The sequence below is a fragment of the Sesamum indicum genome, linkage group LG10 (assembly GCF_026168435.1).
Source record: "Sesamum indicum cultivar Baizhima isolate 11 linkage group LG10, ASM2616843v1, whole genome shotgun sequence".
NCBI lineage: Eukaryota > Viridiplantae > Streptophyta > Magnoliopsida > Lamiales > Pedaliaceae > Sesamum > Sesamum indicum.
The window spans coordinates 4,517,609-4,534,791 of NC_142666.1; the positions used below are offsets into that span (position 1 = coordinate 4,517,609).

The window sequence follows — 17,183 nt, forward strand, 5'->3', positions numbered from 1 at the left end:
TGATTGGCTACCTAATCCTACTCATTCCGATTAAATACACCACTATAATAATCAAGCTGTCAAATCTGATCCCTTGACTAACGGGTGGACTTAATTGTTGCCCTAGTCCTATTCAATTCGATTAAAAAGACACATGGATTCTTATCTTATTTCAACATATCCCTACATTTCAGGGTTAAACTCACCGTTCTAAACCCCCACGAGATATGATGCAGGTAAATTTATACCTGCGAAAAATTCTTTAAAGTATTTAATCATATTGAAATTTGAATTTTTGATCGTGATAGTTTCGAAAACTATGACTTTAGACAACTTGCTAATATCAATATTTATGGTAAAAACCTCTGAAAAACATATATATTTATATTTGATTAACAGTCCATAGAAGATACTAAGACAGCAGTAAGTTGATTAAAGATTTTGCTGCAAATCCAGAAACATCTATATAGCCACACACTATTAGCTTTGATAACAAAAGAGAGCATTGGAATTTAGCCAAGTCATATTACTGGGATTCACTACCGAAAAATCGAATACGATAACAAAGGACATCTTAGGAAGGGGTACATGCAAATTAAAACCTCTTAATATAAACATGCCATCTTATTTCCCCCAAAGGGCATAGAAACAAGAGGAAGCCAAAGTCCATCACACAAGCTGGTGGCTGATGAAACCGATAATTTCAATGCCACCACAATAGTTTCAGCTCTGCCATGCTTGGCAGATTCCACCATCATAGATCGTTTGCTCAAACATATATAATCTGGGGTTTTCAGTCATAGTACTCAAAGTTCTCATTACAACAGAATAACATATCTATGACCGATTTTGAGATGGCATCCTCTCAGATCCATGCCTCTGGCGGAAACTGCTGGATCTCATGAGAGCATCAGCTCCGGCAGCTGGTGGGTGAAATGGTGCCCAAATCGAATCTCTATCGACCTGGTTCAACGGAAAGGATGGTTGGTGTTCCCGTTCCCAAGCATGGAAACGATCACGATGCGGATTTTCGGCTTCTTGAAAAGTTCTTCCAGATGAAGTCGACGAGAAGAAGTAAAAACCACTGGGCTGATCTGATGATGAGGCGATAGGAGCAACTTGTGCCAGACCCCTATGGTTACCGGATCTTCGTCCAGTGGATATAACAGGGGCACGTGCCACTGGGTTATTAGTGGACTGCTGAAAGTATCCTTGAAGTGATGAAGCACGATCACGGGGCCGAGCAACAGTACCAGGATAAGGTGGAAGCACTGATGCGGCAACTGAGCTGGGAGCTCTACTGCCAGAACTGTCACAACATTATTTAGTAGTTCACTATTTTTATGTTGTGAAATTACTTCATCGAGCCTAGCTACAATTTGAGAGGATGGTACCCAGACGGATAGTTCACATCAATCATTTTTTTAATATTGATAGTAATTCTAATAACTTAATATGTATTTATACTTTAGAATGACAGAAAAGCTATTTACTAACCCCAGTGGCCAAAAGTACTTGACTCGCACCCTGGCAATATTCACTTTACTGTGTTATGGAATCACATTCGTTATGCAAGAAATGTTCCTTCTAAGAATGTTTCATCAGAAGAGCCTAAAACTGATGACAACATGATTACCTTCAAGAAATTCAATATTCAAGTAATTTACTAACCTGTGACCAAGAATGAAGGGATGCAATCCAGGTCTTGGAATATCAGAATTGTTCCTGGTTGTTCTCTGACCTACGGCTGGAATTGAGGGTTGATCTGCACCACCAATGCGGTTACTTGTAGCAAAAGGAGAAGAATGGTCCCAACTTTGATAATGTACATCCATGGAAGGGAAGGCATAGGAGTTGGGAACTTCACTTGGAACTGGTGGGCCACTCCAGTGGTTATTAAAAGTAGATCCATCCGAAACACTTCCACTTGATGCTGAAGAAGATGGATGAATTGGCCCAAAATAGGCAACATACGGGCAAGGATGAGTTGTGGATGATACGGGCGTATGTTCAGCAAAGATGGCATGATGTCCAAGAAGATCATGATCTATGAAACAGCAAATGCTCCAATTATTACAGACGCTTGATCTAAACTTTAGCAGTTAGGTAGAGTAAATGAAATCTTACATGCACTTGATGAAAACTCTCCTTCACTGCCAAAAAGAAAAAAGCAGAGGATTAATAGCTGATCAGCTAGTAGATGAACCCAAAAAGGACAAAAACAAAAGTTATCAAATACATTTGAAAACTTCTTCCAAGTAAACGAGACATTACACCATATACCAATCAGCTAACAAAATGTCCCTCCACAAGAAACAAAAACAAAAAAGAAAGCAACGATAAGAAAAATTTACTGTTGGTGTCCAGATTTAAGTATTTGTACATGTGGCAAATGAATAATTGGCAAGAACAGAATGACTACAGGACCTTTGTTAAGATTCTCTTACAAGCATGTCTGAGAACTTCAGAAGACAATAGGCCAAAATACACCCTCCATTTAACTGAAGGGGAACCCCTGTAATCCCTTCTACAAGCACCTCCTCCAACGCATATGAAGACACTTGAACATTTCATAAACAAAGTAGATTTGCTCATCTAGATACTCGAGATGCATGTTCACCAGAATTTAACACGTGTTACTGTAAATTTGGGGTTTCATCCAGCAGGTTTCTGATTAAAAATAAATCCTGATACTCCGAACACACCCTTTCTTGATAGCTTTAAGCATTTTCGCTCCAACTGAGTCATTATTAGGCAGTAAGGACAAAACGCCAAATGCAAAGATGACCAATGATGTGATCCTTTTTCTTTTTTATGCTTCTAACATTGTCCTCGTTGTGTATAAATAGGAAATAAAACATGAGGATGGTTCAAATAGGTACCATGTATATTAGAACATCACTAAAGGAACTCAAGTCAACTACCATTGAAACTTGAAACTCGGTAAAAAGTATACTTTTAAGGTCAGATGGTGCTTACTCAAAAGATGAAGGGACCCTCGTTAATCCACTGAATGGACACCAATGAACTCCAAATGACTGCAAAATCCAATTACAGGATAAAAGTTGATCAGCCATGGTTTGCACCTTATGTTTACATACAAACAGGTATAGCTCGTGCTGAAGCCAATGGTGCATGGCATTCAATTTAACTTTGGAGTTCAATCAGAATCAAAGTAAATGACTAGGAAATTTGTATAAACCACATAGTTCAATAGTGACATGGCAAAACTAATAATGCAGTTACAGTCTAAGTAATTCAAACACTTGCAGAAAAAAGTGGTTCTATTTATTGTGTCATTTCTGAACTTCATCAGAAATCACATTACAAGACCCTTATGGAACATAATTTTTAAGTACATGCTTGGTGTCCATTAGAAGAGGTAGACATTTTGACATGGGAAGCAGCAACATCATTTTATTAACAGCAAGAAAACTGATTACCAAACTTGCAGATGTCTAAGTTTCAATTCATTCATGTTAAGAGTCACATACGTTTAGTTATATGATATGCAAAATTCAAGTATCTGAGAATCAACTCAGTTATCTGACAGTTTACATGTGATTACTGTACAGGAATTCAAAAAGTCTTAAGGCACACATAAGCTCTTGCCAACTTGTATGGAAGCTAAATGTTCATTTAATGACATATCAACCAATTTACACCTAAGTAATCCATAACAAAGACAAACTCACTGCAAATATCTCTCCGGACATTCCTCACTTGTCCTTTCTACTCGTTCCCCTCATTTTCCACCTCAAACAACCCAAGACAGATCTAGGGCATTAGCTGCTCCTATATGCTTATGTCATGTGAATATAGGTTATTGCATTTTTACATGCATATAAAGTGATAATATTTTGACGAAATTTGAAACGAGTAAAGAAGTGGGATTTCAGTTAAAGAAACCAACCCAACAGGAAGGAAGAGTCAAACAAATGATGAAATTAGAATATTATTCAAATTAAATAATCATTTCTTGAATTGTTTTTTTTTTTTTTCATGAAATGAGCAGGAAAGCTATTAAGTGGATGGACAAATTTTTAGGCTGCAGAGAGAGAGTGACCCATAAAGATTCCGCAAAGGCTTAAGTATTTTCACAATTAAACATTCTCCAACAAAAACTTACACCTCCTCTCAGCTCAAGTAAATAAGTTCTCAGTAAAGGAATCACGGAAATAATACAAGTCCAAATAGCACATGATATAGCCTCTGAAGCCTGGATGAGAACATGAAAAGTACAGACATGCAGAGGGATGGTTTATGAAACAAAAGAAGAGGGATCACGCCAATATAAGAACAAATATGAGAATGGATGAGAATATGATGAGTACAGACATGCTGAGGGATTTTGATAAAACAAAAAGGAGGCCAAACAAGAGAACATAAACACATGTTCAAAAGCAATGTTGATGCTGTAGTACATAACAAATGGTATATATAGCATTCACTAACGAAATAATACTCCACAAGATGTCAATTAGAAAGAGGATCAGATGTACAAGCACGTAATATGAAATGCTCCAATCATGCTCTGCTGGAACCATTAATTTAATCAACAATACCATGTTAATGACAACGAGGTTGAGGTTGAGTATTCAGAAGATAATACAATGAAGAAAAGAAAGACATGCAGTCAGTTCCCAGCTTCAGAATATATGTAAACCATCATATCGATGATTGATAAGATTTAGAAATTACCATTTCAGAATAACTTAAATCATATAGATCCTCATCATGGGCCCAATCGTCCATGGTGAACTCAGGTAGTGGCCGACTGCCATTGGCATACAGCCATTGTCCTTTCTCAATTTTCCGACAGTTGGGGCACTGCATTGCTCCCTTAATATTGAATGCTGAACCTATGCAATCTGTATAGATCAAGGCAATACATAATAAAGTAAGAAACAAAAAGCAGTTTCCTAAATATCTGACTACAAAATAGGGCATTCTGTACCAGAAATAAAAAGCGAACAGGAGGTGGGAACGTAAAGACCTCATGCTAGAGGAGCATTTCCATGAAAGCAAAGCAGCATAAAAGTTAATGGAGAGGAATTGTTAAGTATCTCATAAACAGAACAGCGCCAAACAACACATGCCATACAAATGCATGAACTCCTTAAGCTCTTTCTAGTGTTGCATAATTGCTTATCACTCCAAATATGAGATATAATTGACCAAAGACCTAAGGACCAAAATATGCTAAAATGATGCTTCACATGTTGCTGCAACCAGTAAATGACCAGTTCTGACAAGGATTAGCTATTTCACGTACTGACATTTTAGAAGCAGGAAAAAAAAAAAGGGGGTCACATGAATAAAATTATATAATAGTAATGTAAATATGTAAGTATGTATGGTAATGATTAGGTTTATGTAATAATATATGGAGACAAAATAGGGAACGGAAAAGAATTTGAAAAAGTTGGATATGGTTGTTTTGATTTCTGAAGGATGTGTTGTTGGTTATCAGAACCAACAAAAAACATAACAAAGCATAGTTAATATGAAATCAGAAATAGTGGTTATCATTTCAGGTCTTTAACCTTGTCTAGTGGTCAACAGAAAATTAAAGTCGCCATGCTTAACAAACAAAATGGTATCTGTTTCCAACAAAGGCATGTTAATCATTCACTACTATCAACATTGAAAAAACCAACCTATATTTGACAAAGTTCCACATAAAGGCACACGTACGTCAAACCATAGAATCACAATATTGCACAAACTAGAGGTAAATGCTTCTAACCGTGGCTGAGAGCTCTGGCTAATAACCAACATAGAGATAACAATCATCACATGTACATTGCTAAATTGGCTAATTAATGCCCAAAAGCTACTGCTAAAAACAGGCATGCAATATGTGGTTAGTAAAAGGAATGGAAGTGCTAATCAATCAACAGGCAAATTTTTTCTAAGTGGAAGCTCAAAACATGCGAAAAAAAAAATCATATATTGATGTGTTTACAACCCCAAGTTTGCTTTCATTTTGAATTTTGATGGAACATACTTTGAGCGATGAAGTCCAAATATAATTGTTAACAAAATAGCTCTTAAAGTAGGAACCCAACACACCTATAATGTTACCCCAAAACAAAAATGAAGATATAAATCTAACATGCATTGCTCCTTCGAAACGTGCAAAAACATGATATAGAGTGATCTCACACTGAAATATGGCAATATTTGATAGCATCAACACAATGTGCTAAGCGCTAAATGGAGTTTGACGCAAGCTTAGTTGCAGGCGAGATGATAAACCATCAGATATATTGTCTAATACTCCCTCCATTCCATTCTCAAAGTTCGTATTTCAAGTGGAATGGAGTTTGAAAGTGTTGAAAAACTACAAGCTATAGAAATCTTTAAATTTTTAACCTCAAAGGCAGCGGTTTAGAGTTAGCAGAGTCATATCATCACTTATGTGAGCTGCGTATGTTTGGAAATAAAATCATTACTTTAGGCTAAAACATTTTGTAACATCCCAGAAAGGATATAGAAGCATTACTAGTGGAGAATGGGTGTGATATTGAAATATTTCTTAAGAAAATTTACTAAATTGATCAATATTTGATTCGTAAAAGAATTCAAGTTCACAAGTGAACAGAGCAAATTCAGGACAGATATATTTAATCAACACATAATGTGAAAATCATAGTTGATTGTTTGCAAATGCCAATTTAAGGTTGCATCTCAATCTAACAAAAAACTGTTGCACAGCTTGATTATGCTTGTTGAAAAGAATTTATTTCTTAATATTTTTCCTAGGAAAAAGAAGAATTCCTGTTAGCAGGCACCATGGTTGCTAAATAGCATAAAGCAGGGTAAATTGCAGCAGAAAGGTAAAAAATTAGAGTATAGCAATTGCTATAATACATTACCTGAAGCGTAATGAACACATTCCAGGTTCAAGATCAAACAGATCAACTATTGTATACAATGATGTGTTTATGATTAGCAGCTAATCCAAGTGTCAAAGAGTATGCCTACATGATTTTCTCTGTTCAAATGACAGATGACATGAACTAATTACCATCAAAGCCTTTTCGAAATTTGGTCTTGGTAATACATAATAATATAACAAATCAAAATGATGAGAATGGACCTGCTCACTAATATCTAACAAATTATGTCTTCCCACTAGCTTCTCTATTAGTGGAAATCTCTGATTGGAACCTTTATTGTATAACCAAAACTTTTGTCAATATCAAATGAAGCTTGGTTTAAAACCCACTATCTTCATGGTATTCAAATAATAATTTTAACAAAGGATGCATTTTAGATTGAAAACTTTCTGGCATTAGTCAAAATATTACTAAGATCTAGATACAGCTACATATTATATCATTCTATAGTTTCTGAGGAAGTAAAGAAATCATGAATAACATCAATCCAAGGATGGAATTGGTAAATATGAACAAAATGTTGAAATGACTTGAAGCTAAAAGCGGACAGTGAATGGCAGCATTGTGCGGGGAAAAAATAATAAAAGATCATGAATAAGGTGGTTCCAAATAATATTACATAGAGAAGATATACAGAAGCTCTTTTCATAGTTCGGCTCCTTTAAAACAAAACCAAAAAAGTAAAAAAAACAAACAAACAAACAAATTTTAAAAATTATGAAATTACTCAGTTATGAAATTATTAACCTTTCAATTTCTTATTTTCAACCACCCATGCAGAACCTCTACCTCGAATGTACATTAGTAGGACACAGAATTATGAAGGAGAATCATCTTCACTGTTAAGTAATTGTTCTGCTACCACTCAAGGGATGGATCTCCTTAAGACACACTAGCTTCCTTGTCCCATTTCCATAATTAGATTAAGCAGGTTTCACCAGTTAAAGGATGTCAATTAGCAATTTTGTCCAGCACTAGAATCCATACCCGCAAGATGATTCTAGACTTTTTGGATCGTAGATTGTAATTAATGCAGGACACAGTATCATTTTGACAAGTTCCAGCGTATCTCTTAGCACTTGGCAATCATGTAGGAGCCTTCTCTGTTGGTCAGCAGACAACGACAAATAGAAGCATGGCTGGCAATTAGAAATAATTTTCTCATTAAAGTCGATCTTTTCATTAGCAAGACACTGACCACCACAACCACCAACCCCCGCAATAAAGATTTAGCACTTCCTATCTACCTAGATTCCTTTACCCAACCGGTTGATCACTATCACAAGTAAATGCAAAACAGATTACTTATTATCCACTGCTTAACTGATTCCAAATTTTACTGGGAAATAGTAGAACAATTATCCTTTCGCAATTTGCATCAGGAAAATGACATAATGGCATAAGTTCCTGGTATGATTTTACTGTACCCAATAATGCACACTGGAAAAAATCATCAACTAGGTAAAAAGAACATTCTACGCAGAGTTTAGTTCCACAGAGTAATGATCTCATCAACTCCCCCACTATCACCAAATAAATATTTCTCCAACTCACCAAGTACTTAACATATGAAGTCAATTTCCAGGTTTTTTACTATCCAATATCCCCACCAACATTTCATTCCCAGATCCTGAAACTAGATGAACTTCACTCTCTAATCGAGGAAAACAAAAATCAACCAAAGTTAGTCAACAATCTGCCGTCAAGCCACATAATTCCAGCTCAATAAAATTTAAGATGAATTAACCCCCACCCAAAATTTTCCCACTCCAACTAAAATCCACGAGTTGCAATAGGCAAGAGCAGAAAAAATAAGTTAGATCTCGGATATTGCCAAATGAATTACAAAATCTCTCACTCACCAAGGTGGAATTGATGGCCGCATTGAAGCTTAGCCCAAGATCTATCCCCGTTGTCAGTCACCACCTCCAAGCAAATGGAGCACGAAACCGCCGCCGCCTCCTCCGCTCCCTTGCCTCCACCTCCACCTCCATCGCCATCGTCAAGAAGATCCGCATCACCCAATCCCATAATTCAACACTAAATCGCCAAATTCCAAAAACCCTAAACTTATTACAATCAAAAACCAAAAATTGCTCCGCCCAGATCAAATTAAACGCAAAACAAGATTAGCTTAAGACAATCCTCTGAATTTTCGGCACAAAATTAACGCGTTCAGATGGGAGTTTTGGAAGCAGAGATAGAAGAAGAAATGGAAAAGATATGAACGGCAGTGTCAACGTTCTCTTCTTTTCTTTCTAATTTCCCAAATTTTCTCACTCATTCACCGTCAGAATTGGATTTTCTCTGTTTGCCTGTTGGTTTTTCTTCATTTTATAATTGATTTTCCTGTCTTAAAGCACAGGTTTTTTGGCGAAGTGGTTAACTGCTGTCGAAAGCAAAGGATATGAGTAGATAGCCCATCATTTATGGACGCTTCGATTAAGTACTTGTCTCTCACCACCGTTGGATCAGCCTAATCGGATTGCTTGATGATGCCCATATTTCCCAAAATTTGTGCTTTTTCCTTTTTCAAGTTAATCCATCCCAATTATATTATAAAATTTAATTATTATTAATCAATATACATTAATTATTAATATCAAATATATATAATTTATTAATAATTATCCAATATATATATAAATTTCACATTTATCAATCATACTCTAATTAATAATATTAAATAAATAAAATCTAATCAACATCTACTATTAGATATAGAAACAATTTCAATTATTCAGTAGATACAATATTCCACGCATAAGATCGGGTTCGAACCCATGACCTTTGAGATCATGGAGCCTCAACTTCGTCATTCGAATTAGGCTCATCAACATAATATAAATATATATATATATATCAATAATTATTATTATAATAAACTTATATTAAAATAGATCAGTTCATACATTAATAAGATTCAAACTCATAATTCCTCATCAAAAGATCACGGAGCTTCAAATTCATCGACTAAAATAGGGTTTGTTGGCAATTTATGCTCTTTCAAAGAAGTAATAAAATAATGCAAAAAGCTGTAAATTAAAATAGAAGGAAAAGTTGATGAGTGCTAACCAAATGCTGGTAAGGGGCAAATGCAAGCAATGGATCATTATATTTTATTTGTGATCTAACAATTCTTAATATTTAAATTGTGTAGCATCTTTATCCCTCAGAGTCAATTTTTTAATGGGAATTTCTTAGTTTTATAGTTTGTATGGTTATTTTGAAGAATTTTAGAAAATGAAATAAAAATAAGAAAATTATAAAATTATTTTTGAGAAAAGAAAAAAATGTTGGACAAATGATTTTTGCTAAAACTTTTTGTTGTTTGATAAATCGAGGTCAAATTTTATCTTGAGTGCTTTTCCAGATATAATTAAGAACTACAATAAGCATAACATAAGGCGTGTCACAAGTTATCATAAGAGTATTTCTGTGTCATAGATTGTTTCACAGTCAGAGCGGCCATAAGATAAGTCGTGGCCACATGATCATTTCTATTCGTTACTGCAGAAGCGCACATGAGATAAGTCGGTACACATGGCTTGTCTCTGCGTAACAGTTTATTTATGCAGTTCACTATTCAACTTCGAGCAACTTTAGGGTAACTGTTATATAAATCCATACGAGGCATTTGTTTTTATAGAAAAATGTAGATAAACATTTAGGTTTTGTTGGAGTTGTCTTTCGAAAACATAATTGAAGACATGGATACTCTGAAATCCTACGATTTTAAGAGTAAACACTATCGTTTGATTGCATAAGATTTTAGAAGAATCTAAATCTTTCTTCCTGCAGTCTTTTCTGTTTTCTTGGTAGATTTTTGTCATTTGAATCAAGGAGGTAAGTGTCGTAAACTCTTATGCTTCTGTAAGGGCATTTAGTCCACAGATAATTTTTATTGTCGATTTATTTCTCACATATTTTACATTGGTAAGGTACGATTAAGTTTGTTGAATCAATTTTGCAACATAAATATGTATATTGTTTTGCATTTTTTCGACCTGTGAATTTCTTTGATATGAAGTGTGATATTCTCAAGTTAAGAGGTGATAATTATAAAGTGTGGAAGGAAAATTTTCTTTTATTTGGGTTGGATAGACATTGATTATGTATAAAGAAAAATGAACGAACCTACATTATTGAAACTAGCTAGTCGGATGAGATTGATCTTTATGAAATGTGAGAACGATCTAACTGCCTCAGTGTAATATTCATAAAGACTAAAATAGAAGATATATATATTATTTAATATTGATCTACCCAAGGAAATTCTCTCCAGTTCAAGTCGCGATTGGCGATCTCAATCCGCAATCCGAGCTAACTCCTCCGAACAGTAGTTTCCTGAGAACACAAAAAGCGGTTAAGCCAGTTGGGTAATTTCCCGACGATGGCTCTCCGACGCTCAAGTCAGTTTTCATAGATTGATTGGCGTATAGAGTGAATGTATTACTGAGAGTATGTGGACATTACCTAATAATGAACTTCATCCGTGATATTTATAATTTTGTCTAGGACGTATTTGGCAAGTGCAAATTTGTAGTTGTCATGCTTAAGTCAAGCAACCCAAATTATAGCTGATTGATACTCCATGATTACTGCTGTCGTAAATCCCTCCTTAAGAACATTTAGTGGGATTTCTAACCTTTCTAGAAGACATCCCTGGTTGATAACCATGCATTATCCACAATGAGGGTCAAATTTGTCCTTAGATAAATTACCCTCATCAAATATATTAACCCACTTGGTACTTAAAAATTAAAGGGAATAATTAAAAAAAGAATAGAAGATATATATATTATTTAATATATAAACCCACTTGGTACTTGCCATTTGGACACGTGGCACGTGAACATTTATCTAGGGGCACACAAACAGGCTCGATTTGGAGCTTAACACTAGCTCAAGTACAAAATATTTTGTTCATAAGCTCGTGAGCTGGCTTGCGAGTATATCAATTTTATGATCAAAATTAATCATATATTGTAATTATTAATTAATTTTATATATTTTAATTTTAACTAGTAATAAGTTATGGTACTTTTATTTATATATTTAATCTCTATATAAAAATAAGCTTAATCAACAATTGAGTAAGTTTTAATTTTTTTTTTTGTAAATTTTTATTTAATATAATGCATATAAATGGTATGTTAGATTCCAATATCTATTTGTAATCTTTTATACTTTTCAAAATTAACAAATTCTACGAATTAACTTATAATTTTTTATATCTATGTGTGAATATATATTTATACCAAGATACATACTATGCAACTTATTTTATGACTTATAAACTTATGCCAAAATTTTTTTATGATGGTAATTATTTTAATTATTACTTTATTATATATATAATAAGATCAATCACTATTTTTATATTTTGGTTTAAAAAATTCATCTTTTAATTTTTGTTGGTATATAATCAGATCAACCTCTTTTAAAAAATGATTTATATCTATTTTTTTATTTAATATTAATAACTGTACAAAATTATGTGTAAGTATTTCGATAATTTGATGTATATATATTTTATACTTTTACTAATTATATTACTACTAAACTAATTAATTAGTACTTATATTTTTAACCAAGAATTAAAATATTATACCAAATATTTAATATTTTTATAATTCATTTAATAATATTTAATATTATTTATTTTTAATAATATAATTTTATTAAATTTATTGAAAACTTGAGCTTCAAGCTCTAGCCAAAAGTGCTCGAGCTCAAGCTCACAAAAATGGTCGAGCTTAGTTCAAACTCAAATCATTTACACTTCTATATTTATCCAGCGAACTAATATGATATTTTATTTTATTTTATTTCCAAAAATTATGTTTCAAAATTATTCTATTCTTTTTAAAGTCGTAAATAATGAATATCATTTGTCGAAAGAAAATGCCTTTTCTAGGAAACTTTAGAGCTGTTTTTCTGAGGCATTTGATCAGAAAAGAGATTTTATGGAACGTTGCAACTCTTTGATTAAAGGAATATAATTGAAGTGATGTTTTGAAAAGACAAATACGGTCTAATATAGTTGTTACAAGTCCTAAATAAATACTTTAATTTTCATAAGTTCTTTCACTTCATATTAGTTTAAATATTTTTCTTGCAAGGTGTATCCCAAAATTATTGTTTAGCAAGTCTCGATTGATTTTGTCATATCCTAAAAGTGAATTTGCTTTGACCGAGCAACAACTATTTTAGTAAGGGAAATTTCACTTTAGGAACATTGAATTTACACTTTAAACCTCTTTAGAGTTCATATATGCCTACATTGTTAAAGTGAATTTACTCTATTTTGAAGATGGAGTCGGGTTCAAGTACTGATATGAAGATGGCGAAATAAAAGTTTTGTCAAGTGGAATTCTTCTGACGGACCCGAACTATACATGCTGGAAGGACAAGATGATGTTTCTGCTGACTTTTCTGAAGTTTGCTTGTGTATTGAATGTTAATCAACCTGTTACAGAGTCAAAACAAGGCGAGTATGATGAAATCAAGGTAGCTCATGTCAAAAAAGATGAAGATGAATTATTGTGTTATGGCCATATTTGAAGACTTTTTTGATCGTCTGTTTGACTCGTATTCATCAATCAAGTCGTCGTAATAAAAAATAGGACAAAAATAAGTTTCTTGCTAGAAAATACTTAGAATTTTTTATGCGTGATGGTTCGTCTATTATGGATCTAGTAGAGGCAATTATTGCAAAACTTCCTCTAAGTTGGAACAACTATGGAAAGAAGTTATTGCGTCTTACAAAAGATTTTTCTATTGATCAATTATTGAAACATCTACCAAACGAAGATAAAAGTCGAGTTCAAGATAAGATGAATCAAGTACAACCAAGTTTCAAAGTGAATTATATTTCAGAGAAGAATAGGAATAAAACTCCAAGTGGATTGAGAAAGAAATAGAAAGTCTTCTAATAGCAATTCTGAAAATCATGTCACTTGTTACAATTGTAGGAAGAAAGGGCATATCAAGAAACATTACACCTAATGTTCAAGTGGTTGAAACCAATATTGAAGAGATTATTGCAATAGTTCCAAACTTGTACGTTGGTATGGCACTTAATTGAATATAACGACAACAGTAAAATTTTTTATTGCTAGTATGATTTTGGAGCTACCTGGTTATGTTCGTATTGATAAGAATCAGTTCAAGTGCTATGAAGGTGCTGCCAAAGGACACGTTTTGATGGAACATGCGAATATAACAACGATTCTTGAAAAATGAAAATGTTAAAATGTAGTTTTCTTTTGGAAAGAAGTTGTTGTTGCCCAACGTTTTAGAACAAATTATGAAGTTTTTTATCCTACGAGAATAAAATTTGGACCAAAAGCTATAAAAACTATATTTGTGAGTATGCTGAAAATTAAAAAACTTATGACTTTTGGACTTGGATTCAAATACAAATTATAAAATCAAGAGATGTAGATTTTATTGAAAATATTCATTGGAGATTATATTGTTCAACCTACTCAAGTACCAATAGTGAATTCTATTTGTGAATTTGACAATAAAAGGAAGTTGGTTGACGCTGCCATTGAACTTAGAAGGAGCCAAAAACCAAGAAATAAAAAAAAAAAGTTGATCTTGATTTTTTATTATTGAAGGTAACATACAATATTGATTCTCAACTCCTAGTGAGGCCAAATAATGGAACTTATGAAGTTAGAGGTAAGAAAGGTGCAATGCCCAGGTGGGGAATTCTTTTACTTTTCCATATTTGTTTGTCAAGGTAAACTCAAAAAAATAAGTTGGATACATTTTTATGGATTTACATTTACACCACTTGATATATGAGCTCTTTACACAAACTACCTCTACTTTTGGAATAAACCACCATGATAACTAAAAAACAGGGGTAGTTTGTGTAATGATATTTATACTTTTTGTAGGATGAATATGTAATTTTTTTAAAAGTAGGGGTGCTTTGTGTAAATGGTGGTGATCCTAGACGATCTATGGACAGGTGGTTGAGAAGATGAGGTGGAATGCAAGTAAGGATGAAACATTATAGGAGAGTTGGAAGTAAATGTGGATATTACAGGAGTATTGAAGCGTGTAGGCAATGTAACGTCATCATTACCATCAGAAAGAGGAACAGTAGGTATGGAACTTGGGATAGGTGCTAGGGAAATAGATTTATATGAAAAATACATGTTCATGAAATATAACATCCCTAGACATGAAGGTAGTGTGTGAATTCATATCAAACAATTTATAGGCCTATCAATGGGGAAAATAACCAATCATAATACATTCATTTTCTCTTTGGTTGAATTTGGTCCTATTCGGATCAATATTAAAGGAGAAACAAAGACACCTAAAGATTTGAAGATGATCATAAGTAGGTTATAATCAAGAAGTAGCTCAAAAGAAGTCTTCCAACCAAAGGTATAAGATGGAATTCTATTAATCAAGTATGTTGTTGTAAGGACAGAATCGCCCCAAAATTACTTGGAGAGTAAAGCATGTTGCCATATTACGAAGATGTCTATGTTTTCTCTCAATCCTCACATTTTGTTGAGGTGTATATAGACAAGACCTTCATGTATTATATTAATTGTATGTAGAAGTCACTGGAGTTAATTACTCAAGACCTCAGACCCATTGTTTGTCTTAAACTTTTTAACTTTAACATTGAATTGAGTAAGGATCAAGCTAAAAGAATTGGTTAAAAGAGAATAGACTTTGAGATTTATGTTTCATCAAGTAGGTCCAAGCGGCCCTATTGAAATCATCCACTATTGTTGAACACAACTATATCCAGAAATGGTATGTTGTTGATATGGTCCTTGTATATCCATGTGGATAAGGTCAAACATATGTGGAGCATGATAATCGCTCATAGTGAAAGTTAATCTAGTTTGTTTTGCAACAAAACATATGTCAAATGGATATGTATCACTCTCAAAAGACAACTTAATGGAAGATATGTGCTCATTACTTGTATACAAGAGCATCAAGGTGTTTATGCCAAAGTTTACTACAACATGAGGCACTAAAATTAACTAAACAAGCTGTATTCACTAAAGGCAATGTAGAAACTATTGAATCATTGAAGAAGGCATTCAAGATGTGCAAACTTTGAAATTTTCTCGCTATGTCCAATGTGTCTTTTATTGCTTGGTCCTACAAGAAGCAATATAATTGATCAAATTTGAATGGTAAAGAGTTGCACAGTTGGCTCACTAACAGAAGATTAACTTTTAAATCGGGAATGTAAAACACATCAATAAGCAAGGTAGTGGTAGAAAACTTTACATTTCCCACAAATGCAACATGTCTTTGGGAACCATTAGAAAAATGAATCGAATGGTGAAGCTTTAGTGTAGAATAAGATTGGAACATAGTGGTATCGGTATATATGTGACTAGTTGCTCCAATATCAACTATCCATGAATTCAAGTCGAATATGCTAAGACTAAAAGTGTTACCTGTAAAGTCCTTTAATTGTGCAAAATTGACTCAAATAGGATTTATTGGAGTCCTTTGTTTCTTCATCCTTCATAACTGTAAGAGCTCATTCAACTCTGGAACTTGTACAACTCCTCTCATTCAACCATAGTAGTAAGTCTTTTGATTGCAACACCTCTCATCTTTTTCTCTGTCATTTGGTTATACCAATCAAGTATACCATGAATTCTAAAGTATGTTTACTTTGTATATCAAGGTTTCTGGCAGTTCCCATAGTGCAGATTCTTTTATCAGTAAACAACTTGGTTTTAGCACCAAATTTTTGGACAAGTTTTAACCTGAAAAATTGCACCCTCACTTGTAGCAACCAATCCTTCATTAACTGGTCGTTTTTTTCTCAACTTGGATTACAATGGAATAAGCCTTTGCCACCTGAGACAGCGACTCCAATAGTAAAATTTGGCTATGCACATGATCATAATCATTGGTGAGCAACAATAAAAAACTTAACTAGTTGATTCGAAGTGTTTAGCTTAGCAATTTGTGTACTTATATCACATGTGCAACTACCACATGCTCAGCTAGATGTAGGCACCAAACATAGTAATTCACCCCATAGTTTTTTTTTTTTTTAATTTTGTTAGTACGCAGTGATAACATACTACATTATGAACTTGAAGCGATTTCTGGCTAGATTTTATAGATCATCGGACCATTACTATCTCCATATCTAGCTTTAAACTCAATCCATAAATCTCTAGTAGATATCATGTAATAAAAAAAATTAGCAATATCTTTTGAGAATGTGTTGAACAACCACAATCTAACCATACAGCCCACGCAACTTCAACACACAAAATTTTT

General features: G+C 33.6%; 1 protein-coding gene across 3 annotated transcripts; it reads right to left on the minus strand.

Annotated features, from left to right (window-relative positions):
- Positions 1-564: 564 nt before the first annotated feature.
- On the minus strand, positions 565-9,276 carry LOC105172390 (RING/U-box superfamily protein). 3 transcript variants are annotated; one of them, XM_020697251.2, is made up of 6 exons: positions 8,747-9,276; positions 4,681-4,850; positions 2,959-3,017; positions 2,107-2,132; positions 1,651-2,026; positions 565-1,276 (listed from the first exon to the last, which is right to left on the minus strand). In XM_020697251.2, the coding sequence occupies exons 1-6, from the start codon at positions 8,913-8,915 to the stop codon at positions 817-819; spliced, it is 1,260 nt and encodes a 419-aa protein (XP_020552910.1). In that variant the 5' UTR covers positions 8,916-9,276; the 3' UTR covers positions 565-816. The 3 variants fall into 3 exon arrangements, with proteins under 3 accessions (XP_020552910.1, XP_011092090.1, XP_011092089.1); XM_011093788.3 differs by having other exon boundaries at positions 565-1,279; XM_011093787.3 differs by having other exon boundaries at positions 565-1,288; positions 8,747-9,275.
- Positions 9,277-17,183: the final 7,907 nt, after the last annotated feature.

What these genes read in the sequence shown, in the direction of transcription:
- LOC105172390 (XM_011093787.3), bottom strand. Translation starts at nt 8,915, where the DNA reads ATGGGATTGGGTGATGCGGATCTTCTTGACGATGGCGATGGAGGTGGA. An exon ending in ATTTAAGTTATTCTGAAATG is followed by an intron (nt 3,018 to 4,680) that starts GTAATTTCTAAA and finishes TGGATTTTGCAG; the next exon opens with TCATTTGGAGTTCATTGGTG. An exon ending in AGAGTTTTCATCAAGTGCAT is followed by an intron (nt 2,027 to 2,106) that starts GTAAGATTTCAT and finishes GCTGTTTCATAG; the next exon opens with ATCATGATCTTCTTGGACAT.